Source organism: Aquila chrysaetos, chromosome 16 (assembly GCF_900496995.4).
Source record: "Aquila chrysaetos chrysaetos chromosome 16, bAquChr1.4, whole genome shotgun sequence".
In the NCBI taxonomy this organism is placed as follows: Eukaryota; Metazoa; Chordata; class Aves; order Accipitriformes; family Accipitridae; genus Aquila; species Aquila chrysaetos.
The window spans coordinates 26,929,385-26,953,523 of NC_044019.1; the positions used below are offsets into that span (position 1 = coordinate 26,929,385).

The 24,139-nt window shown below is 43.0% G+C and overlaps 1 protein-coding gene across 4 annotated transcripts in view; it reads left to right on the forward strand.

Moving 5' to 3' along the window:
* The first annotated feature begins 258 nt into the window (after positions 1 to 258).
* The window catches only part of ANO1 (anoctamin 1), an 83,069-nt gene continuing 59,188 nt past the window's right edge, over positions 259 to 24,139 (forward strand). For all 4 annotated transcript variants that reach the window (XM_030039544.2, XM_030039546.2, XM_030039548.2 and 1 more), the window contains exon 1: positions 259 to 487. In XM_030039544.2, coding sequence (XP_029895404.1) covers positions 430 to 487 — 58 coding nt within the window. In that variant the 5' untranslated portion in view covers positions 259 to 429. The remainder of the gene's footprint in view (positions 488 to 24,139) is intronic.

Here is a 24,139-nt window from a genome sequence, read left to right on the forward strand (position 1 = left end):
CAGGGCGCGCTGACCTTTCGCGGGCGCGTTTGTCCCCGCCCGGCAGCTGCCGCCGTCGCTCCGCGCCCCAAGGTCAGGGCGGCCGCTGCCTCCTCCTCCTCCTCCTCCTCCTCCTCCTCCGCAGGTAGGCGCGGAGATTTCCGCGGGTGGGTGGGTGGGCGGAGGGCCGGCTCCCCGCGGAGGGCTGCGCTCCCGGCGGGCCGGGCCGGCGCCTTTATTTAAAGTGTAGCCGGGGGAAGGCGGGGGGGGGGGGGGGGGGGAAGCGGTGCCGCTGGCTGGATGAACGCGCCCTCCCCGAAAAAAGGCAAGGGAGGGGGGGGAAAGGGAGGAGGAGGAGGAGGAGGAGGAAGAAGGAGGAGGAGGAGGAGGGCTCCTGGGAAGTTCAGTTTGGTACCAAGTGGCTGCGGGGTTGCGGGGCTCGGCTAGGAGATGGAGAAGGATGAGATCCACCTGCGCAGGCTGCCGGCCGCAGCGCCCTGGGGACCACGTAAGTCTGGGGCGGAAGGTGCGCGGGGATGGGGTGAGCCCCGGGGGGGGTCTTGGGTGAAGTTTGGGGGGTGCTTCGTTTCTTCCCGGCTGGGAAATAGGATCCGCCGGCGGCCGCTCGCCTCGCCTCCGCCCTCCCCCCCCCGCTAAGGGATTTATGATGAGCATTTCATCGCCTGTTTTTAAAAATCCCAGGAGTAATTCTCCGCAAAGTAGTAGTGAAATAAAATAGCCGGCTCCCGTCTTCCCGCCCCCCCCCCCCCCCCCAAGGTAAACCAGCGTAAAGTCCTTTTTACCTACATCAATATAGTAATTAAAAGCTCATCTAACCCCGGGAAGCCAGTCTAATTACAAAAAATTGCTGGAGTACAAAGTCTACGGGACAAATCCTTGCGTTGATGATCGCTGTTAATTCACGCTGTGCCGTGGAACACCAGCAAAAAAAAGGTCTTACAAAATGAAATTGGTCTGTCTCAGACTGTCAGTAATGTTTTTACAGAACTGGCTAAATCATGTACCTCTGTATCATTAACTAATGTGTGCAGCAAAATAAATTATATATATTGGAAAGGGAAAATACATTCCTTGGCTGAGAAGTTACAGAATGTTTAGAGCCAAAGAGCAGATCGTTTAAATGGTAGGGGGTGGGAATTTCCTTGGCTTCCCTCTCGAAATAAATCACGGCTCAGCGTCTGTGTGCATGCATGTGCACCCACACATGCATTTATATAAAATCTTCACGCACACACACTGTGTATATAAAACCTTCACGCGCACACATTGGAACACAAATTTTACAAGCGCTATTTACTGAACACATTTTTCTACCAGTTTAGAGACAATAAAACTAGAACCGAGATGCTAACCAGGAACATACTGGAACACATTTGATTATCCAGCTGAATTGTATACAAATGAAGTAAATTTAGCATGGCACCATTTATAAATTCCATGCTTTACAATCAAAATTCCAAATCTAACTGTTTGCAGCTAAGAATAGCACGGGGAGCCCTTTTCTTTACTCCCTCTTTTTGGATTCCCACGAAAACCGTTATCCTAGAGTCTACTCATTAAATGGCCAAATATTTCACTGGAGTTCAGCCCATTTCTAAAAGAAATGCTGTACGCTCATCAAACCGTAGGCTAGCCAGAGCGCTCAGAATTAAAAGAAAACTATTTCTTTAACATTTGACACAAAACAGCTGGGCTTCAGATCTAAATACCGGGGGACAGGGTTTCTGTATGCCGCTGATTGTCCCACGTTAACTTCTTTATTAAAATAAGCAGCAGGTCGAACTTTTCAAAACTGAAATGGAAAGCAAGTAAAGCATGGGAAGCTGAAGTGTTGCTGCAGTACATTAACAGAGATATCGGTAAGGGGACTAAATGATGAAATGGCACTAGAAAGCTCTACCATTACTCATGGGGCAGGTGGCAATTTATCATGAGGTAATCACAGTGATAGGGTGAGAGTCCTGAGAAATTGAGTGGCTCTTTATCTTTGAGAAACTTTACATAATATTTTACAGTGACATTCTCTATTTAATTTACTGAATCACCCATTAGCAGCATGAACGCTGTGTACCAGCTTTATTAATGAGTTCAAGGAGCAGTTTTGTTCTCGGAAGTGCATGTTTGTATTTCTGTTGATAACCTTTCCAAAAGAGCTTGTTTGTAAAAGCTGTTTGTAAGATGAAGCTCCTGTCTAATTACGTAGCGGATCCATGTATTGCAGTTACAAATCGTATCCAATCCTTTGGTAACTTTTGCACTATTGCTGGAGAGACGTGTGGAGACCCATCCGTGATGTTTTGACATGGTCTTTATACTCAGAAAGCCTCCTGCGGACAGCTGAGGAAACTTGCTTGTTACGAGGAGTTAGGGAAAAGTCGAGGGCAGTGAGAGGATGATAGAAGACAGGAAAACGGAGGGAGGTCTATACTCCCCCGAGCTCTGGGTAGATACTGTCAGTCACCTACGTCCAAAGTACTATTTTACTTTTCGCTAGCAAGGAAAAAAGTGACCTCAGTACATTATTTTTGGCTCTTTTGGTGGCATGAAAGGACAGGTGTCCTCATCTACATCTGTGCCCTAAGGACCCAGACATCGCAGCTGATGGCTGCCAGCTTATTTTATGCTGATTCCTTCCTTATGTTCTGGGATAACAAGTGCTTCTAGTGAAGATGGGGCGAGGGTCGGAATTGGGGTGGGCTCTGGGGAAAGGTACTGCATGTTGGCTTCTAAAAGGACCGCGGTGATACCCTGTCACTTCAGAGAAAGGCTTAGAGGCAGTGGAACAAGTGCTCAGGACTAAGCACAGGATTAGGAGTCAAGTCTTTAGCCCCTACATTTCAGCAATCAGAAATTCCCTGCGTGAACATCTGACCCCTTTGAAAACCACGAGAGTTTTTTTGTCACCGACTTAAATGTCGTCAGACTGTCACCCCAGAAAATGAAATGTTTTCCCCTTTTTCTCTGGAAGACGTTGTTCAATCCGAAGCTGGGACTTCCAGCACGGCTCCGTCGGTTTCTCCTATGTGTTACCCTGCTTCCCATGATAGCACTGCAGCTATTTCCATTAACAGTGCAAATGATGAAGCATATTAAGCTAATAATTAATCAGAGATGACAAGGGACTAATAACTGTATTGATTTAATTAGGACTTCTTTTCCAGCTCTGTAACTTGCAGTCATGCACATCATTAACTTAATATTTTAATTTGTAGTAATAACTTATTAATTTCTGTGGATGAGCACATACGCAGCCGAAGCCGCAGCTCTGCCTTTCTGCTGGACTGCAAGCATGTGCCTCGGTCCGCCAAATAGCTGCGGGAAGCGTGCCTTGTCCTGTACGAGACTGATGGCAAGCGGGGCAGTTTGTCAGCCACCGAGAGCTCGTACGGAGCATTGAGGTGGGGGGAAATGGGGCATTGCGGGGTCCGATCTGGTGGATGCGGTGGTAAGGTACGTGTAGCTCTATGGCTACATGCTGCAGTTGTACGGGTATGACATGAAATATGGGGTAAAAGTAGCATGCCAAAACAGAAGGCAAGGAGAGTAACCCTGGGAAGTAGCAGTATTTATTGGCATCAGGAAGGGAAAAATGTCCCTTTTGACTTGAATTACACCCTTTGGATTCTGGCGATTTGAGAAAAGGAAATGCGGAAATGCTTGGGGACGTGCTGTGGTTGGAAAATAAGGCTCACTTTAAATTAGGATTGCTTTGGGGAAAAGGAAGAAAGGAAGGGACAGTAAGAGGCATGACAAACTTCAGGACTTCGCTGTGTGAAAGGCTGACAAATGCTAAGTTTACTCATCTCCCTCCCCATTTTAGTGGGGATGCTTAGCACTCACTGGGGCATGCTTGGCATCTTACGCAGCTGAGTCCTCAGCAAGCCACCCTCTGATACACTCCTGGCCAGAGACTTCTCCAGGAGGCAAACGAGGGAGAAGCTGTTCTCACTGAGAGCATACCGCTAAATATATGGCTGTATCGCACTGTACGGCAAGGTTTGCGGCTTCTCGGGAGAGAGATCCCATTAGCCTCTGCGCAGAGCTCGCTCTCCTGCTCTGTATTATCAAGGTACTTGTAAATCTTTGCACTGTACCGTCGAAAGGCTGAATCCTCTGCTATATCTTCATTTGCTGCAGAGGGCGGTCAGTACAGGGAGATCTGTGCGAGCCAAAAGCCCTGAGCAGGCTCCAGAGGAGGGCCTGTCCGAAGTCCTTGGCATTGTCCTTCAGCAAGGTGATGGGGAGTTTGAAGTACTTAAGCTATCAAGCATTCAATTCATATAGAGTTGTTGGGTCACTGTATAGGTAAACCATCAGACTGATGAGCTCCGCAAACAGAAGCCACCACTTCTTATTTCTTGAGAGCGTTCTCAGGGATTCTGAAAAAGCACTTCTGAGCACATCCTCACATTTTATTGTACAAGCCAAGTTAGCAATAGAGGCGTGAAATAGTTCTGCTTACTTTCAGAGACTGCAAAAGCGGGTTAGCTGGGGACAGTGTATGCTGGTGTGGGAGTTATTCACCGTCCCAACCTCACCCATGTTTGCTGCCAAACTTGGGATTATGGCAGGACTCGCAGTTCTGTTGTAGGTACAAACCTCAAGAGGGGTTTTACAAATGACAAATTTTGGGGGGTTGGCAGCCTACGTGCCTTGCTGGGACCCTATCACGGTGTTATTTTCAATGGTGCTAAGTCATCTTGTGCCAGCTGTTAGATCTAAGTAATGTAATGGGGCAATGCGACTAACAGCACACAACTTTTTTCCGGTACTTCGACAAGCAAAAAGATAGTGGTGTCTCCATTGTCGCTGCAAGGTAATTTATGGTAAATATAGGCCTTTTAGAAACAACCGCAATGCCTGCCTTGCTTGGGAGGCTCTGAATGCGCAGGAAGCAAAGCTCCTCGTGCTGGGATGCATTAGTCACCACCACTGCTTCATAGGCTAGCCCACATGCCCTCAAGGGAAATAGATTTTTATTTATTTGGTTTAGCCTTTGATTTGTATCCCTCATCCCTCTATTTCTGAAAGTAGTACTACATCCTGGTGGGAGGGCCAGCCCTTCTCCCTGTGCTCTAACCTCCCTGTATCCTTTAGCCTTTATCTGCAGACAGCTGACCCGTGTCCCTGCATACATCCTCGCTTCTCGTTTGTTCTCTTTCTTTGTGCTGCACCGCATGTTCTGCCGTTTCAGCTTCCTTTGCTGTTTCCAATGTCTTGTCCCTGCCTCTCCTCTGTGGCTGGCCCACATGCCAGTGTTTTCTCTCTTCTTCAGACTCCCACAGTTCACATCTTTGAACCTTCTACTGGCAGTCTGTCCTTCCAGCCATTACGGAAACTATTTCCAGATTTGAACTGATAAAAAGATAGTAGTAACGTTAGATCCGATGCCATTCCTCTTTAGTATCTTCGCCTGCTTACCTTATCTGCATATCTGATTTATTCTTGGCAGCTCTGTATCTGTGCTAGGACCTGGATGGTACATTCTTATTCCTGAGTGGTGTATTAGTACTAATCACTGAAATGTCCTTTCAGACTGCAGCTCTGAAAAATACAACCTTTTTTTTTTTTTTTGAACTGACACAAACACCTATGACTTTTTGCACATGACTGTAAGTGCTCCAAGGGAGTTTTAAAATCTGAAATCTGTTATGTAAAGGCTAAGTGGTTTGCAGGCGTTAACTGCTCTTTTTATATCTTATAAATTTTTTAACTTATAACATGACATCAGTGATTACAAGTTACGTATTCCTGGCTCCCAGTCCCGCTGTCTTACCTCTCCTTCTATTTGTATCCTGTGTAGGGAGAAACTTGATGAGTATGTACTAAAATGAGAAAAAACTTTGTTTTCTAAACACATTGCAAATATTTGTTGCCTCTTGTACATCTTCATTGACGTCAGCTGATGTCCTGCTTGCAGAACAAACTTGGAATATGCAATAGGGATCTGTGTGTTGATAAGTAAGGTTCACTAGGAAAAATTTTGTCCAGGGAGAGAGAGACACATTTCACAGCACTCAGTAAAAAAGGGAAAAGGCTGGTAACTATATTACGTTTCCAGTGCAGATTCAGGACACATTTTTAAAAAGTGAATAGGAAAAGTGAGCAGATACTGACTTCAGCGACATCATAGAGGTACAAGTAATGAACACAGAGTCCTCTGACTACATTTTAAAACTCTTCTTTTTAACATGATATTGTGGGAGTTTTATAATCGTTCTTAAGAAGAGGAACAAGAGCCAAGGTGGAAGTTTCAGGCCTAAGCATCACTCAGAGTTTTAGGGTTTTACTGCTTTGAAGTAAGGAGGGCGGCAGAAATGTGTCCACTGCAGCATTAACGGTCAAGGAAAAACCTATTCTGTATTTATGTCTGATCATTTGTACCATAGCATCTTGGCTGACGATCTACAGCAAGATATGTCAATGAAGGTGCTTTGTGATTCTTCCCGGATTTTGGCAAGCAGAGATTGAAAATACGGTATGACTTTGTGCTTGTGGTATGAGTGCCCAGAAGAAATCTACTGCAGACTGCAAAAGATGGAAGCTTTTATGCAAATACCGTTAAATTCATCGCAGTGTGTTGCGGTGCTATTGTCCTGGGAAGGTTTTCTACTGATGGATGCATGCTATTTTGGCAACCCAGCCAGAGGAGGAAAAAGAAGGGTTGTGTGGGCGTACTGCATTTGCTGCTATGGTTTGGGGAGTTGAGCATCCAGCTCCATATTAAATCACCCATTTGTTTTTGGTTAGCATTGGCATGGGCTGTTTATCTGGAGAAGCTGACCTAGACCTTGAGGCCTTTTCTCTTGTGTTTAACCCGGTATGGACACTGTTGATGGAAGGTGTGTGTGTAACAGTTTGGGAGGTACCGGCTGGTGCCACGGTGTGTCTGAAGGGAGGTATCGGCTGTAGGACCACTGAAGGGGTAAGACTAAGCAGACCATGTTAAAGCAGCTGTAGCATGTGTGGTGAAAGCACCCTTTCCCGAGGCTCACTAGTGGAAACTACTACGTTATTGTCTGTATCCTGTGTTCCTGGCACGGAGTCTGAGACTGGTCTAAAGAAGGAAAATGGTTCTCTGTGTGTAGTCTGAATGTTGGTATGTGGTCAGCAAACCCCATCCAGATGCTTGTATCTTGCTGCATACTTTTGAATGTTCTTTTTCTGATGAATGGCAAGAACAGGTTTCTAAAAATAAAATAATGGTTTTCCCTTTTTACTTCCTGTGACTTAATATACTTTATTTATCTATATAGCTACTAGTCATCGTCATTCTTCAGCTCACAAGAGTATAAACAGAAATGAGCCTGAGTCACAAAGTAAGGATGCGGAGCCAGGCTTTTTCCAGGATTTTAGCCAGGTGTAGAAGTTGAAGCCCGGGCCTCGTGGAGGGAAAGGGCTGGCTCTGGGGTCGTGCCTCGGGGGTCTTGCACGTGAAATAGGCAGCGCAAAGGTGAAAGACCGCCTGCTGCTGCTTTCAGCATCCTCTTCCAAGGTGGTAAGACCTTGCAGCTCTGTGGGAAGAGTTAAAAAAATAAAAAAAGAAGTGGCTTTTTCAGGTTAGTTTATCACTAAAATAATAAAAACCCAAGTAAGGTTCCAGTTAATTGTTCCTCTTGCACTACCCCTAAGGTTGATCAGACCAACATCCAAAGCAACGGTTACTTTCATTTAATCATCTCAAGCAACATACTTCAACAAATTTAGTCTCCTAGGGCATATAGTCAATTCATCATGCTGCTGATAGTGTGCCCCAAACCAATCATAAAGTTGAATCAAACAGATCTGAAAATAAATTAATGTTATTGGGATTTTTAGGTAATGGTGTCTTTCTGTGGTGATTGCCTACTAAAATTTAAGGCTGCTCTGTGCAGCGGTAGCAGAACACGCTATAATTTTGTTCACTCATTAGAAATGTGAAGTAATCTGACCTAAAACATGCTGAACATAATTTTCGTTCCCAGAACATACCTTGGGAGTACCTCTCTTTGTTGCGAAGCAGCACATCTGTATGTTATAATGCATGTTAAATAGGAAAGACACCTTATAAGGTATACTGGACAGTACGAATTTGTGCTGTCTGGAGCTCTGTGTGCACGTATACCTGTGTACTGAGGTATGGCTAATAGGACTGACTTTGTGTCCCATGGGAGAAGCGGACTTGCTAACGAACAGAATAATGAAGAGTGAGTGTCAACATATTCCAGGTTTTTTATCAGCGTGACTGATTGTATAGAGGGCGTGAATTGAGTAATTGTTAACTTTCATTTCAAGGTTTCTGGGGATATGGGTATCAGCACTGTACTAGTAGGGTTGTGTTTGCAGGCTCCATCAGTTTGTCTGTGAACAGTCTCCTAGGCTTTAGTGTTGACATCGACAGGGACATAGATTTGAAATGCTACTTCATTTTTACAATTGCTGTCAATAATCCATTTGGCAGATAGCTGAGACCTGCTGAAAGGCACAAGAGAACAGCGTACGGTACGTTGCGAGGATATACTTCAGCTAACAGAGACAACAGTTTCTATGCTGCAGATTTGTAGTTCAAATGCAGTCACCTTGTAGAAATATTTTACTCCGTGTGCGCTGAGATGTAAGGTGATGTTTGGGCTCTCAGAATAGGAACAGATTCTGTTTCTGAACAATTGTACTTGAGGACATGCAGGAGATCCTCGGTTAGCTCACGTGGTAGGAAGCCAGGTTGAGAGGCAAAGGCTGAACACAGAAATCATGTCCTAGCCCTTTTGTACATGCTTTAGAAGTGCAAAGTATTTCTTTACCCACGGATCTTAAAGGTCTTCATAAACTTTAGTGAGCTGTCGGGAGAGCCCATCAACTCCTTTTGCATTGCGTTCATTTGCTGTTGCAGAACTTTTGTTATATGGCAAGAATGAATATGTTGAATTTATGGGTTTGACAGGTAACAGAAAACAAGAATTGTTGGTTTAGTTCACTTGAAATGGATTCAGCTGAGAGAAGATAATCCTTACCCAGGATATGACTGTGTGCATTGTGTAGGTGAGAATGGAAGAAGCAGAGCTGCATGTTATCTGCCCCAAATTAAACAGGCTAAAATTGTTCTGGGTGCTCCTTAGTTCAGAACTGGAGTTTAGACTATTGGCCTGTGCTTATTCACTGTGCTGTTTACTTTGCAGGGACTGCTGAGTGTCATCACACTGGAAAAATCTGGCCTAAATGAAATAGCTTATTTTTTAAAATTGCAGCTGATCGTTTTCATTTGAGAATGAATCTGGTCTCTCAAACACGCTAAGAATAATGACAAGTCATCGACTGCAAGAGAAATTGTGCTCGCCGGTACCATTCTTACACTGCCATAATGACTTGTCTTTTGTGTGTTGCGATAAAGTATTTTTAATTAATCTTAACCATTTAAGTCCATCTGACAATATAACTGAGTAGTTGGATAATAAAAACCAAAGACCGCATCCTAGTTACCAATGGAAAAGCAGAAACAGGCTTTGATTTAGGTTTTAAACATTGTTACATACCAGAGGCCTAGAAATGAAATCTAAGCCTTTCAGAGCTAATAGTTTCTAAATGGCAGATGAATTAATTTAATTTTTAAACCTTCTCCTTGCAGCATCTTGCTAACAAGCTTTCAGTTAAAAGAGCCAGATTCTTGTTTCCAAAACAAGATCTTTGTTATCTTGATAATATAAATTAATGAAAGCTTTCCCTTTTCTCTTTTTCTTCAGTATATTTTCTCAAAATAGCTCATCAGGACTGTGTCCTGCAATTTGCTGTGCCCTCTGGCCCTCGTCCAGTAAAGCACTTAAGCGTACAAATAGCCCTGGTTTTGGTGGGAAGTGGGCAACTGAGCACGAGACCCTCCCGTGTATCCCGACAGCTTCCATGCCTCTCTGTTTTCAAGGGAAATCTGCAGCATGCTTCCCACCCCGCACAGTGTTTTCTCCACCAAACATGAACAGTATTTCACAATACTGTCCTGATGCTTCATTCGTGCATCTGTTTAAGGGGCTTTAAGAACTATTTAGTTGAAGTGGAGGATCTTTCCGTTTCAGGTAGCTTCTCATGACCTCCGCTCTGGAATTCAGCGGAGATTTTGCCATCCATCTTAATTTTGGAAGCGAAGCACATGTCTAATGGTAGTTGAGGAGTTTAGCATCTCACGAGTCATGGCACTAAATCTTTAAAGTAAAACCCAGTCAAAGCAGTTCCTGGGAGCCTGCGATTGATTTCAGTCCAGCAATTACTCTGTATTGACTGACTCGAGCGCACTGTCCATCAGTAGCAGGAGTTGCCTACAGAGACTCAGTTGCGGGAAGCTTTCATGTTTTGCAGGTGGCAAATAAAATCAGGGACCCTAACAAACATACTTCAACCTCAACGCGAACAACCTGATGTTAAAAAAAAAAAAAAAGGCATTTAAATGTCATGCACTGCATGAAGGGTGTATACGTGCTGTCATTTAATAACATAAGTAGGAAAATAAAGACTTCTCATAACCAGATTATTACAGGAGAATGTCCCTCCGCTGGAGTTTGGTATTGCTGTCAGAGCAAAACAGGGAGCTAATTTCAGCTTTTACCCCTTCCCAAGTTTGATACCATTGCTCTTTCTATTTCTTTCCACCATATCCTTTCTGCAGCTGCTTTCTTTTTTACTCTTTTTTTAAAATTTATTTTTAAGATTCAAAACGAGGAGAAAAGAGGATATTACAGAAACAGAGACCAGACTGGGTAGGGAAAGTGTTTCAGCTATCCATAGGCAGGAAATTTGAGCTCCTCTGGAACATGAATGAGTCCTAGAACAGTCTCGTTATTTTTATATATTTATTTCCCTGTTTGGCTGTTCTGCCTGCTTTTCCCACGTTATCATCAAAGTGGCCCCAGAAGGGACAGTTGTGAAACAGAAACTATCTGTGAGTAGAGGAACAAAAACAGAGCTTTTGTTAAGCTAGAGATGCCTTGGTTTTAGCAAAAACAAACAACTTTAATTGCCATAAGTATTTGCAAATGTTGCCTCTCTCTTCTAAATGGGGGTGGGCGGGGGGGGGGGGAGGCAAGAAGAGATGTCAGTGTCAGCCCCATCTTGTTGAAATTTGGGTTGAGCCAGTACACCGATGGTGGTTTCTCCCTCTTCCTTCTCTCTGCCCTGGCCTGAATGCAGATACGTTTGCAGCAGTGAAGCTAAAGCAAAAAATAGTTTCTTCCCCTGGTTCACATGAACTGCTTTGAACTGGAACAGATGTGGATGTACAGAACTATCTGGTTACAGCAACTGTTCCATTTATAACCACGGGTTTTCTATTCAGGTCTCTTTATCATTTTAACTTATTTTCTGTTTCCATGTCCTTTTCCACAATAAAATATTCTTAACTAAATGGGTTTTCAGCTCGCATCCAAAACCTTTGCAAGTACTATTCATTGCATGAACTTACAATGCCAGCATTATTGTTCAGTGACTTTTTGCTAATAGTGATGGCCAGCGGAGGCAAGGTCGAGTTTGGGTTTGCGGTATTTGTAAGATGGGGTTCAGAGTATCGCTTTATTACCAAATTAGGGCAGAATCCGGAGTCTGATGTAATGGTGATAAAATCTCGCAAAAGGTGTTTGTAATATCCAACTTCCAAATGGCATTTCATTAATTTTCTGCTTTGTTGAACTGTATTCAACTTCGGTGTACAAAATAAGTTTGTGTGCAACCCATACCAAAATTGTTCCAGCGAGTACAGATAAGAGATTCAAATTCAACCACAAAAATTCAGACAACAGTGTTGTTTTTGCTTTGTGTTTTTCATGAACTCCTACTTCGGAGTAAGTGCATTCACTGTTTGATTTGATTAAGTGCTCAATAATTAATTCAGCAAATGCTCTGCTAAGTAAGGTGAGCCCTGCAGTTCCTGTTGACCAAGACACAGGGATGTGTACTGAGATGAAGAAAAAATGCATGTAGTCACAGATGAAATCAGTAGTGGTGTTTGGTTAAAACTAATCAGTTATGCCTCTCCAGTTCTGCACTCACTTGAGCGGACCATGTGGCCTTTATTACAAAATTAGGATTTCATTTTTTTAGTTATTTCAGTTTCTCTGTTCTCTAATTTTCTATGGAAACAGTCAGTTGTTTGTATATTGGAGACCGTACATGTCAAGTTCTTTGTTTTAGTTCATTGCTTTTGGCCTTGACGCAGAAAACAAAAATTTCATCAAAGTTGTGGAGACAGATAGGATTTTAATCTAAACCATATTAAAAGTTGAAACCCTCCATGACCATGGGGTTTCTTAGGGTTCAGCCGTGAGCTACCTCCTGCGCTACCTTTGGGAAGGCCAGAGATTTTTCTTTTGTAATCTGAAGACACTTTGCTCTTCTGGTTGACTCAGTACCAACTCGAAAACTTGATGATACAGTCCTGTGAAGCACTGTTGTGTTGGCCTTAGGATACTCTGAGGAACTGCCTAGGAAGGCAGGGTCTCCCGGTACCCCAGGCTATGGATTCGTCACAACATTGGCTAAGAAATGCTTTGCTGTTGTTGGGTTACCTTCACATCACTCCAGTTGCATGAAGTTATATGAAAATAAAAGTAGATGTTTGCAGCATGGAAAGAGAGTTTCAAATGTTCCCCAACAACAAATAGATGAAGAAACAAAAGGAAATTTTGTGCTTAATTTGTTCTTACCAAGTTTAAATGGGTAAGATCTCTCTCTCCATCTGTCAAGCTGATATGGTGTAGACAGGTTTCTGACACACAACTTGCACTCGCTTGGACTCACTGAAACTCTTGTGTAATTGCACCCCCGGGATGCACCTTTCAGTGTGAATTGTTTCTCTTGCTCTTTTCTCCTTCCCGTTATCCATATGCTTTCTATTTCAATAGCTGTAGCTCGCTTTATTTGCTTGGTTTAATTTTCATTTAAAGTTTCTTCTAAGAAAAAAATACAGATATTCAGCTGCAAATATTTTTTTAATCTCTTTGAATGTTTTTGGTTATAGGGTATGTTGCCACCACATAGAAAACCCTTTCCACATTACCCCCATGACAGAACTTTTCTCCTGAACTCTCCTAGTGTCCTTGCACTACCCTTCTGCAGCTGTAATAAGAATTAAAACTTCATGGGAATGTACCCAGTCCACAACCACATCAAAGCTGTGGTTGAAGTCCAGTTTTCAAACAACCCCCAAAGTTGGCCAAGTCTGGTGTTTCAGTTTTGATTTGATATGTTATATAGAGGCCCTACTTGGAACTTCAGCGAAGGCTGGAGAGCAGACACCAAGTTCCCAAAAGCTAATTGCTGTCTGGACTGAGGCAACATCTCGTTTATCCATTCCTGTAACTTGTCCACATGAGTTGTTTTATCTTCTTTTTCACCAAAGCACCACGTAATTTGTCTGGTTTTAATATTGACCAGTAGTAATTTCTTAATGTGAAGAATGTGCAGTGAAGGAAAATCCGTTTACAGTTCTTTGATAGATCAGTTCCATTTTTGTTCACATTTGCCAGTTTTATTGACTTTATTTTTAAGGAAAAATGATTACGTGGAGTCTGGTTTTAGTCGAGGACTTTTCTGTTTTATGTGAGGAACAGACAAAGACCTGTCGCATCAGAAGAGTAAAATTAGGCAGGGAAAAAAGTGTTCTTTCCCTTCAACAAATAAATCAAGTGCTTCCACTGTACAAGAATATACAGCAATGTAACACATGTGGGCACTAAGGATAAGCAGACACATCAACAGAGGGAAATCTTTGACAAGTTTTAGGAACGTCACTTGGACATGGGATGTATCTTAGTAGACAGTCTGTCACTTTTATTCCCTAATAACTTTTGACAAGAGACAGATAATACTGGAGAGTTTATTTTAAGGTAGATTGTTTAATTTTGTGCCTGTTCTCTTTCTTTCTTCTTTTTTTTTCTTTTTTTTTTCCCTGGATACTTTCCCTTTTTCATACCAAAAAAAAATACTGCCCCAGCTATTTGTTAAGTTTGGGGTTTTGGGGTAAATAGCTGGTTATATTTGGGAAGGAAGCAATGGATGCAGAGAGCAGCTGGATGCTGTCAGAGCGTCAGTTCCTTGGCTGTGGGAGTCATGCCCCCCGCTCCCACCCCTCTGCCATGCATCGCACCCCCAGAGCCGGGAGGCAGCTCAGGGGCTACCAGGTCTCCATCTGTAGGCAAGAGACGATACTCCTGAGCTGTCCCCAAGGTTCATGTGGAAGAATACAGCTTTTTTCCTTTTTTTTCTTTTCTTTTTCTTTCTGGATGCATGGTGGTCTTTGGTCAGGTGAGCTCTTGAGAGCACTGGTGGGTACTCCTGCGCAGAGCGGTGCGGGTGGAGGTCGGTCACAGCCCTTGGGTCCCTGCAAGCCCCAAGCCTTCCCTGGCACGACTGAGCAGACTCCCGAACTGTATGGCTGTTCAGCAGTGGATCAGATGTCTAAAAACATAGATTATCTGAACAGTACTTGTGCCAAAAAGGAGGTTTAAACATCAGGATCTGCAGAAAAGAAACGATTTATGTGTTAGCCAGTGCTTGAGCATGCTTGGTGCAGTTAGCTGGTGCTTTGCCATCTCTCTGCTTCCCGCTCCACTCTCACAGCACCAAATACATCCCGAGGCTGAGCACCCCGAGAAGCGGTGAGTGCCCTCGTCTCCCATCGCTTCCCACGGTCAGAGGGCACTGGGGAGGAGCGGTGAGGCAGAGGCAGAGCTAGGCAGCTGTGTGACAGCAGCCGCTCGCTGCCTTCTGGGGCTGGCTCGTTTGGGATGCAGGATTCGGGACCAGAAGAAACATAAGAGTCCTCTTGGGACCAACGTGGGAACGTAAGGGCGGTCCAGAGAGGCTGCACCTGGGAGGAAGGAGATTTTTTTTAAAGCTCTTGGAAGTGGGTAAATCTGGGTGATGATGCTTTGTCTTTTCTAGCTTCCTGTCTTACACAGACTGATTTGTTATACATCTGGGGCATGATCGATAGGTGAGGCATTGAAATACTTACTCGCCAAATTGGAAGGACACAGAAATTCACCGTGGGAAACAGGCATGTTCCCGTAGGCTGGAGCACCCCCAAGCCACAGTCTGCCTCCAGGCATGTCCCACAGCCTCCTCCAAGAAGGGGGCAAGAAGTCTTAGTCCAAACAGAGAGAGGATAATTTGCCCCTGAAGAATTTTCTTTCAGGTTCAAACCATCTGAGTTCTAGGTTGGTTGGTAAAGTGTTGTTTGAGAGGCTGTTTCAGTAAAACACATATCAAAGCCCTTCTTGAATCAACAAGTTCTTTGCATCAGTTGGTGTCTTACAGTGAGAGTTTGCCAAAGTTTATGTGAACATGTGTTTCACTTTGCATTTTCTGTATTTTAGTGATGTTTTACAGCAGCGGGAGCGTACAGCAGAGGATCAAGGAACTCTCTGTTAAAAAAAGAGGAAAAGATCCATCTTGCCTCACTGAATTTATACAGTAAAATTACGAACTTGGACCATGAGGGTTATAACTGTAGCATTTCTGAGCCCTCACATCAATAAAGTGTTTTGCTTTCCGTTGCCTGTGGTTTTAGAAGCAGGGATCTTGCAGAAATACCAGCTTTAGCTCATCAAAAGATTTTGCTCCATTCTCACCGTTCTCTTGCTTAAACACTCGATCAATCATTTATGAGTCTGCTGCATGCAGCCTTCACCTTTCCTTGGACTTGGTAGCACTATTTCTTTCCACCCTAACTTACACAATAATCTTACAGCTTAAAACGATGAGCCTGTCATTCCTTACTGGATGCATGTAAAACTTAAACCCAATCAAAAAGTCCAGATAAAAGTAAACAGATGGGTGTGTACATGGATGTCTAAAACCTGCTGCTATACTAAACCTTTCTGAGAGCACTAAAGAGAAGCTTATCCTTTAAACTCTCTTTATAAGGCTTTATGAGGGAATAATTTGTAGCTTTTATTTTTCAGGGGGGGCAACCATCCAGTGAAAAAAAATCTGTCTGGAGTAAGTGAAACTGATAGTCACCAAAGTATGTGTTACAGTTTGGAAACATCTGTGAGAGGCTGTCACTGAGAACAGGCCAAAAAGGGAGCCTGAAAGAAAAATTAGAAAGGAGGTGGAATGTTATTAAAGCTATAATTATAAACATAGGAGGCACTCTGATACTATTTCTTTTCTTTAAAACTGCCATGTGAGCAGGACTTGCTGCCTGGGAGTTTGCAGCATGGGATCCAGGAACCCTTTTTTAGGATAGAGGGGACGATGCACGTTGTCTCAGCAGATTTATGCGTTCAAATAATGAATTTGGACCATAAGAGTTATGAACTGTAGGATTTCTAATAGTAGGGTTTTCCACTGGCTGTAACTCAGCTCCAGTAGGCAGGTAATTGATTGAAGGAAATATGGGCTGCCCCTTCGCTGGAAAATGTTTGACTCCTGACTGGCTCTGAAATGCGAAATCCCCGGTCTGCTCCCACCATCGCGTAGTGTGTGGACATGGTCCATCATCCAGCGTGTAGATGCAAATGTTTTGGAAAGGGCTTTAGAAAAGTATTTCCACCTCTGTTTTCCTTGGTACCAGCTGCTATTGCACCCTGAAAATAAAATGAGAGCTGATTCCTTTGCCTCTTAAGGAAAGGGCATGTTAAACCAATGTTCGTAGTGGTATGCGTTCAAATTTCATACACTGTTTGTTTGGGTGGCTTCAGAAACGTTGCGTTGGAAGATGGGCACCAAAGCTTCACCACGGTCAAGGGATGGGCTCCAGCAGTAAATAAGTTGTGTAGGTGCTGGGAAGGACCCACCTCGCGGGGGACTGCCGCGGTCTGTGTCCTGTCACCTGGGGCCAGAGGGTGCCCGTCTTGGTGGCCGCGCTGATGGCTCAGGGTGCAGGCAGGAGCAGCAACGGCCTTGCAACGCTTACTCCATGTAATTAAACACTCCGGCAGTGCCAGTGGGCAGCAGCTGTTTTGAAAATAACATGATGGAAACGTGTCGGGACATTTTGGTGGCAGTAAGCCCATGAATACTTGCAACTGAGAGCGCCCTGTCTCTCCTTTGATGCCCCAGTCCCTGCCCTAGTTTCAAATGTCCTTAAGGTTGGCTGCGTTAATGAGAGTCGCTGGTTAATTTGCTTAACTTTGAAAAGCTGTAGTTCGTGGAGCATGTAGATAACTTAGGGCACGTGAGTAGTCCCATTCAAAAGACTGGGTCTGCTCGTGTGTTGTGCTCGTGCCTGGAGCTGTTAGTCTCCATTCAGCAATGTAATTAAAACCACTGTTGGTGATGGGCAAGCGAGACGGGCTCTTCTCCATGCTCTGAAGTGTTTAAATTTAATGGCAAATTTCATAAACAGTCAATAGGCGCTGAACAGATTGTTCATGAAGGGTGATCCTGACGGCACGTGCCGTTTTATAGTCTCTATATAGGGTGTTTTAAAAATTTATCTTTATGTTAATTTTTTTGTGGAGCTCATGGACACGCTCCAGTTGTGCTCTCCGTGCGCCCAGCTGGGGCTTTTGTAGCGATTTTGAGCTTAAGAATACAGGAAATGTAGATGGGAAATGTGGGGGGAAATTATTTTGTGGTGTTAATACCATTTACAGAATTGTTGTGGTGTATTGAAGATTATTGTATGGTTTTTTTGTGACACCTGAGGCCATCAAAGTCACACCATGATAGTGAGAAATTCCACTTTCTGTGGCTTGCCTGCAGAGAGTGAAAATGAAGTGTATCACGTGGACATTATCTGTTGTGTAAAATGGAGGGATTGATGGCTGTTGCTGATGGAGTATTTTTTTTTTTCTCCCTGTGGTGGCTTTTGTGTTCACTTATTTAATTCAGCTGCGGTCTTAGAAAAACTTAAGATACCAGTTTTGTCTCAGGTGACTTTCTGGTCAAGGGTGTTATAGAAAAATATTTTACTGCTAGATGGGGGTATAAGAAAAAATTGTATCTTTAGAGAAGCTTGAATGACTCCAAATTTCTTTCCTTTTGCTTTGTGTTGTTATTGCTCATCCTTGTCACTACTGGAACACTGATGCTTTTGGAAATACCTTTTCAACGTGGTCCTACAAGTTAGCCGGTAATGAACCAGACCTATCTAGCCTGAGAGATCTTCGCTTAGCATCAGCGAGACAAATGGCCTGCTTAAATATGCACAGGTTTGTGTTTTCCTTGATCAGGATTGCCGTGCTTTGCCCTTAGTTGTACTTACTTCTTTTCAGTTTCTTTATAAAGAAGGCCTTGTAGTCAAGTGGTCAGAGCAGGAGCTAGCAGTCTGACCCGGGTTGTGCCCATGACTCAAATTGCACTGAGTCAACATGCGTGTCGGCCAATCCAGGCTGCAAACTGAATTATTAAGAATGACTTCAGTAAAATTTTGCATTTGGATTTAGCTTACATGAAGTAGAAAAGGTTTTAAAGCTGTTTGAACAGGGCAGTTTTAACTGGAGAGGGTTGTTTTGGTTTGGTTTTTTTTAAATCTATGTTTGTGTTCTGCTCCACCATGTATTTATTTTAAAATCTAGTTGTGCATCAACACATTCTCAATCTGAAACGTAGATCTCGGACTGAGATGTTTTAAATGTTTGAACTGAATCCAGTTTTAAAGTACCACAGTTATCTAAGAAGTACATCAAAGTTTCCTTCAGTGTTCATTTCTCATTATTATCTGGTCCGGAGCACTGATAGTTTTTCAGTATAATTAGTGTATGTGTTACCGTAAGTTCTCTTTCTGATCTTGCATCAGATGTGCTCTTGTGTTTACAGAAAAGAATCTCCTCCAGTATCTGTGAGCCTAAGTTTTACTATGTCAAAAATAAACTTTCGCCCTGAGTCCACAATTTTAGATACCGGATCTGTGTACTATCAGGTCACTTAGAAGTACTGGTTTGGTTTTCTTTGCGCATGGACACATATGGTTTGCATTTCTATCAAATTCCTCAAAGTACCCAAATGAGTTAACGGTAGCTCTGTTCCTCTCTGCCAGCTTTAGGTTGGCTGTGGCAGGACGGTTGATAATAGATGTAAAATAATGTCTGCTGATGCCAAATTGATCCCCCCAAGAATTTCTTGAAACTTGAACCAAAAAAGTGAGTGTATTTACCCTTCAGCATTTTGTGTTAGGTGACTCTGGAGTTTTGGATCTGGTACTAGCAGCCTTAAATCTTACATTGTTAAACCAGACTTGTTGTTTCTTATTTTCCTGGAAAAAAGATGTGCTCCCATGGCTTGGGGTGACAACCAGACAAGTGCAGAATACTCCATCTGGGTAGGAATAATTAGCTGGTTAAATAGGAGTTCCTCAAAAAAGGGTCTAGGACTCATAAACTCAGCATAAATCTACAATATCTTATGTTGTAGGGAACACGTAGTAATTCTGCTCAGGGCTGGAAAAGCCTGACCTGGAGTACTTTATCCAGTTTCAGGCATCTTTTTGCAGGAAAAGTGTGTATCATACAGCCTAAAGCTGAGAGGAGAGCAACAAAAATGAGAAGAAATCCAAGAAAATATGTCTTAGAAGAAAGTAGTGGAAGAGAAGCATTTGGCCAACGGGGTTTGCAAACTTCCGTTTGGGTTTCTAGATAGAATTGCTGTTTGTGGGGGAATATTCATTATCCTTTTCCTATTCTGAGGTGCCCTATGTTAACGTTGAAATTTGTTTGGAACTTGGAGGGAAAAGTCCATGTTACAGGAGGGGAAAGGAAGCAGTGGGAAGCCCTCTGTGCACGCATGGCCTCTGTGCCAGCTGCTTTCAGGAACTCCTGGGTCATCATGTCCAAATCTTTGCTATTTCGGGCAACCACATCACAGAATCCCATTCATAAATTTCTCAAGTACCATTATAAAAATAGTTTGATTTTATTTATTTATTTATTTTATTTTTTGCCTCCATTGCTCTGATATGAACCTTGTGCCTCTAATCTGGAGCCTCATCTTTAACAATCGTCTTTGAGTGTTTTAAACGTTAAGGTAGCCACATGTGCACTTTATTTTTTCTTCATTGCCCTTTGGCTTCTTGACCACCCAACTGGGTGGGGGGGCAGAGGGTAATGAAGGGGTAGTTTTCTAGCTTAAACCACCCAAGTTTTTTTATTGTCTTCTAGAAAGACAAGCTTCTCCCTCCATCGCTGCCACCACCCTCAGTCATTTTGCATCCGTTTAAATTTGAGTTAATGTTTCTGAAATAGGGGATGATGAGTACTGCAGGCAATATCCCAGAGAAACGCTGCTGTTGCTCTTTCATCTTTACTGGAAGTACCTTGCTTGATATACCCTAAATTGTCATTTGCCTTTTTCTGAGCTGTCTCACAGAGGAATAGTTGTACTGTGACATGTAAGGAAGGAGTCCTGAAGTATCCTGCAATGCTAGACAGAGCTACCATGTGATACCTCTGGAGGAGATTAGGAACAGCCTGTGTTTGAGCAGAAACCACGTTCCACTGTACTGAGAGCTCTGATGGGCTAGTAAAGGAATTACAGTCATAGGAAAGATATTTTTGTGGGTGTTCCTTGAAATCGAGAAGTCCCGTTGCTTTTGGGGACAAGGTGGACAGGCAGTGGGCTTGCAGTTTGGTCATAAGGTGTTAGCTGCAAGTTGGTTTGACACTGTTTTCTGCTGTTCTGCTCTGAGACCACCTCTGCAATCAGTAGTGACTAGAAGTTCTCAACAGAAAGTGTCTCCCAAGACCAAGACACGGGTGGCTGTGGGAGCGGAGGAGCGTTGTGTTAGCCATTTCTTACACCGTCGTGAGGGGGCTCGGGCAATCCAGCAACTTGAAGTTGTTACCTGTAGTAAAAACAATTTCTGCGTGATTTACAAGGAAGAAGAGGTTTACAAGGTTGTCCCTTAACTGACACGAGAGAGGACCTGATGTACCAGGTGAGGTTTTCTAGAGATTGAGCAAGAAACATGTCAGCTGGTTTTTTGGAGGTGAGGGTCATGAAGAAGTAGTATCCCAGCTAATCACCCTCATCTCTTTCAGTAGAGGGAATCGCACATCCTCATTGTGGACAGCAAGTCCAGTTTCTGAGAGGAGGTATTTCTTACAGGAGTTTAGGCAAGAGATCAGATTTAGAAAACTGAAAAAATGTTTGGTCAGGTGTGGCTTACCACATTCTACGTGGCTATCTCTCACATACTCTGAAAAGTTCGAGAAATTTATTGTCACTGGGACTTGAGCAGAAACAGCTTTGTCTTTGATACCTACAAAGTAAGGAGAAGGCAGAACTGTCAGTAAATGGTAAAACCAGTTAAGTATCCTTCCCCAAACCAAAAGACCGAGACTCCAGCTCAAGGGCAGAATGAACCTCGTGCCAGTGGTGGGGATACTGATGCATTTTAGGATTGCAGAAGCTTGGCATCCCAGCTTAAACTGCCAGCCATTGCACCCATGAGGACTGTGACCCATGATGATGCAACTAGTGTGCCGCGTTTGGTTCCTGATGATGAAACAACAAGACTCCGTTCAGAAGGGCAGAGTTTTAAAAGGTCATTGCTGGGTGGAAATTTTTATCTGCTGAACGGAATCAATATTTTGCAATTTGTAAATCTTACAGCTGTGTGGTGCGCCCCAGTGATGTTAGTGGATTAATGAAAGATAAATGGCTGTCTGCACACGAAGATACCTTTCCCCCCGCCTCTTTTTTTCCTAAGGCATAGCAGCAGCACAACCAGTCACTTCGGTTGTGCTGCTACTAAGAGTTTCCATATTTAAACAGTACTCCAGATTGTTTATTGAAGTGGGTAAGCAATACTCTGGGAATCGCACCATAAATTTCCCAAATAAATAGGCATAAGGAGAGAAGCCAAACAGGATGCAAGTGCTAAAAAGCCTCAAGATTAGCAAGATGTGTCCCCTTCTGTCAAATCAGCAAGTAATTGTTTTACTATGAAAAACAGCATTTCAGATACAGATTTTCTACAATTGGCTGATTTTGGTGCTTGGCTTCTTAAATCTTGCTTAAAAGGTCACAGGCTGAGTCCCTTCTAAGAGCATGAGGGCTGATTAGCAAGCGGAAAGATTAGCAAAGAAAGCACTTGATATTTTCTTGTCCAGGGAGATCCCGACAGGGCACTGCAGGAGTTGTTACGCAGGCTGGAGTAGGTGCGATGAGGCATTTTTTTCCGCTGGAACATCATGTTCAGGGGTGACAGCATTGGTCTGTAGATATTTTCTCTTGTGAGAACTGGCATTCTAAAAGCTTTGGGCTGGGTCAAGTCATACCTATGTGTATACTTGCTCCAATTTTCAGTACCATTAGAGCATCCAGCCTTCCACAAAATACAGTTTTGTGATGTACTATTGTGGGACATTAGTCAAGAAGACTTTCTGTGTTTTCTCAAGTTTCCTTGAAGCATCTTGTTGGACTGCTTTGCCTGGAGCTGTCAGGCAATCACTGTCCTGCCTGTCTTCGGTCACAAGGGCTTTGCAGGCAAGAACCAGCCCGCAGGTAGGGAAGGAATAAGGAATACAAGCTGTTGATCTGGGTTATAAATACTTCCTGAAGGAATACGGTTAGAGACAAAAGTTATCAGGAAAGAAATCTTAGTTTCATATAAACAAAAATCATGCTTGTGTTAACATTAGGTAAAGAAAATAAATAGATTCAGAAATATGACGTGTTGTAACATTGAAATATTTCTTCATGTGAGCACGTGTAGTTATTGATAGAGGTGCAGTCACTATTCACTGTTTGGGGGCCCTCATATCCTTTGTGTATGTATTGGTGGTGTACAAAATGCCTGTACTCCACCCTGCTCTCTTCACTGCTGCTGGAGGAGCTGCTTGGATGGAAGCTGTTCCTCAGGGAGGAGATCTGACATAGCTTTCCCTAACCAAGTCCCCCACCAGCGTGCCCACACCACACCCCCCAGTTTATGGTCTCTTACAGGCTATAAAGCCAGGGAAATCGATTGCACGCACATTTTATCCCAAGTATATCTGCTGCTGCTCCTCTATGGCTCCCATATTGGCAAGAAACGTATTTACATCACTTGGAAGGTCGTCTTGTTTTCCTCGAGGTTTTTATCACACGAAGGAGGGGAACAGGGCCATGCGTGTCTGTGTGCTTGGGCGCTGGCTGCAGGTGATGCCCTGGTGCTGTTGAGCCAGGTGAAGTACCTGCACCTCTGTATGTCTTTACCAAGCAGCTAGTGGAAGGATGCCTTGATCTTGAGTTGCGCTGGAGAGTGACAGTGTGAAAATAAAAACTTACACTCCTAGGAATTTTTTTCAACCACTGCAACTGGTTCAAATATTTTAAATATTGTATGTCTCTCAAATTAATGCATTGTGCAAAAGCTGATCCAGCATTACGACACCTGTTCCACCGTAACCACTGTTGCTCTATCACATCACTTCACAGAATATCTCCGATACATAGCCAGTCATAATAAAAAATAGCAACAGCTATGGGTTCCAGACATTCAAAAGGTTAGTAAGGCAAATGGTTCAAGGATGTTACTAGCGAGCTCTCTCCATTAGATTTGAAATCAGTCAGAATTGCACCACCTTCATTTATATTGACCTAGTTGCCCTCTAGTCCTTTAAATACCAGTATTGACATCATTACTGTGGTCAGGAAGAAGGACTTTTCTTTGTCTTAATCAGCAATAAATTTATTGCAGGTTTGAAAGCAATCACTTCAAAGTAATTTCTGAGTAGCTTGAATATTTAAAAAAAAAAAAAAGATAGAGACTATTCATGAGACTAGAAACCTAGCTGGCAAAAATGCATCATGTTTTGTAAACTGGCTGAACTAACCAACCAACATAGAGTATGTGTTATTAAAAAGCAATAAAGTTTGCAAATAGCAGTTTACAATATATTTTGAGAAAGTTTATGGAATAACCAATATGCTAAAGGACAGTATCCAAAGAAATTACTTTTCTAAATATTTTGGTAAAACAAGATTTTTTTTTCATGCAGAGTATTGTTTTTCTAAATGTTTCAATGCTTGAAGATAAGCAATATATTAAAGTTTAATTCCATTTTATTCCATTGTTCAGGTTTTTTTTCACTGAACTGATAAACATTTACTAGATAAATGAACAGAACGTTTTCCTTTTTAAAAAAAAAAAAAATAGAAGACAGCAAGTGAAATATTATTCTGCTAACCAAACCAGAAAAACACAATAAAACCTCGTCTTAAGCTTATAAACTTAATCACACTTTAGAGGAAA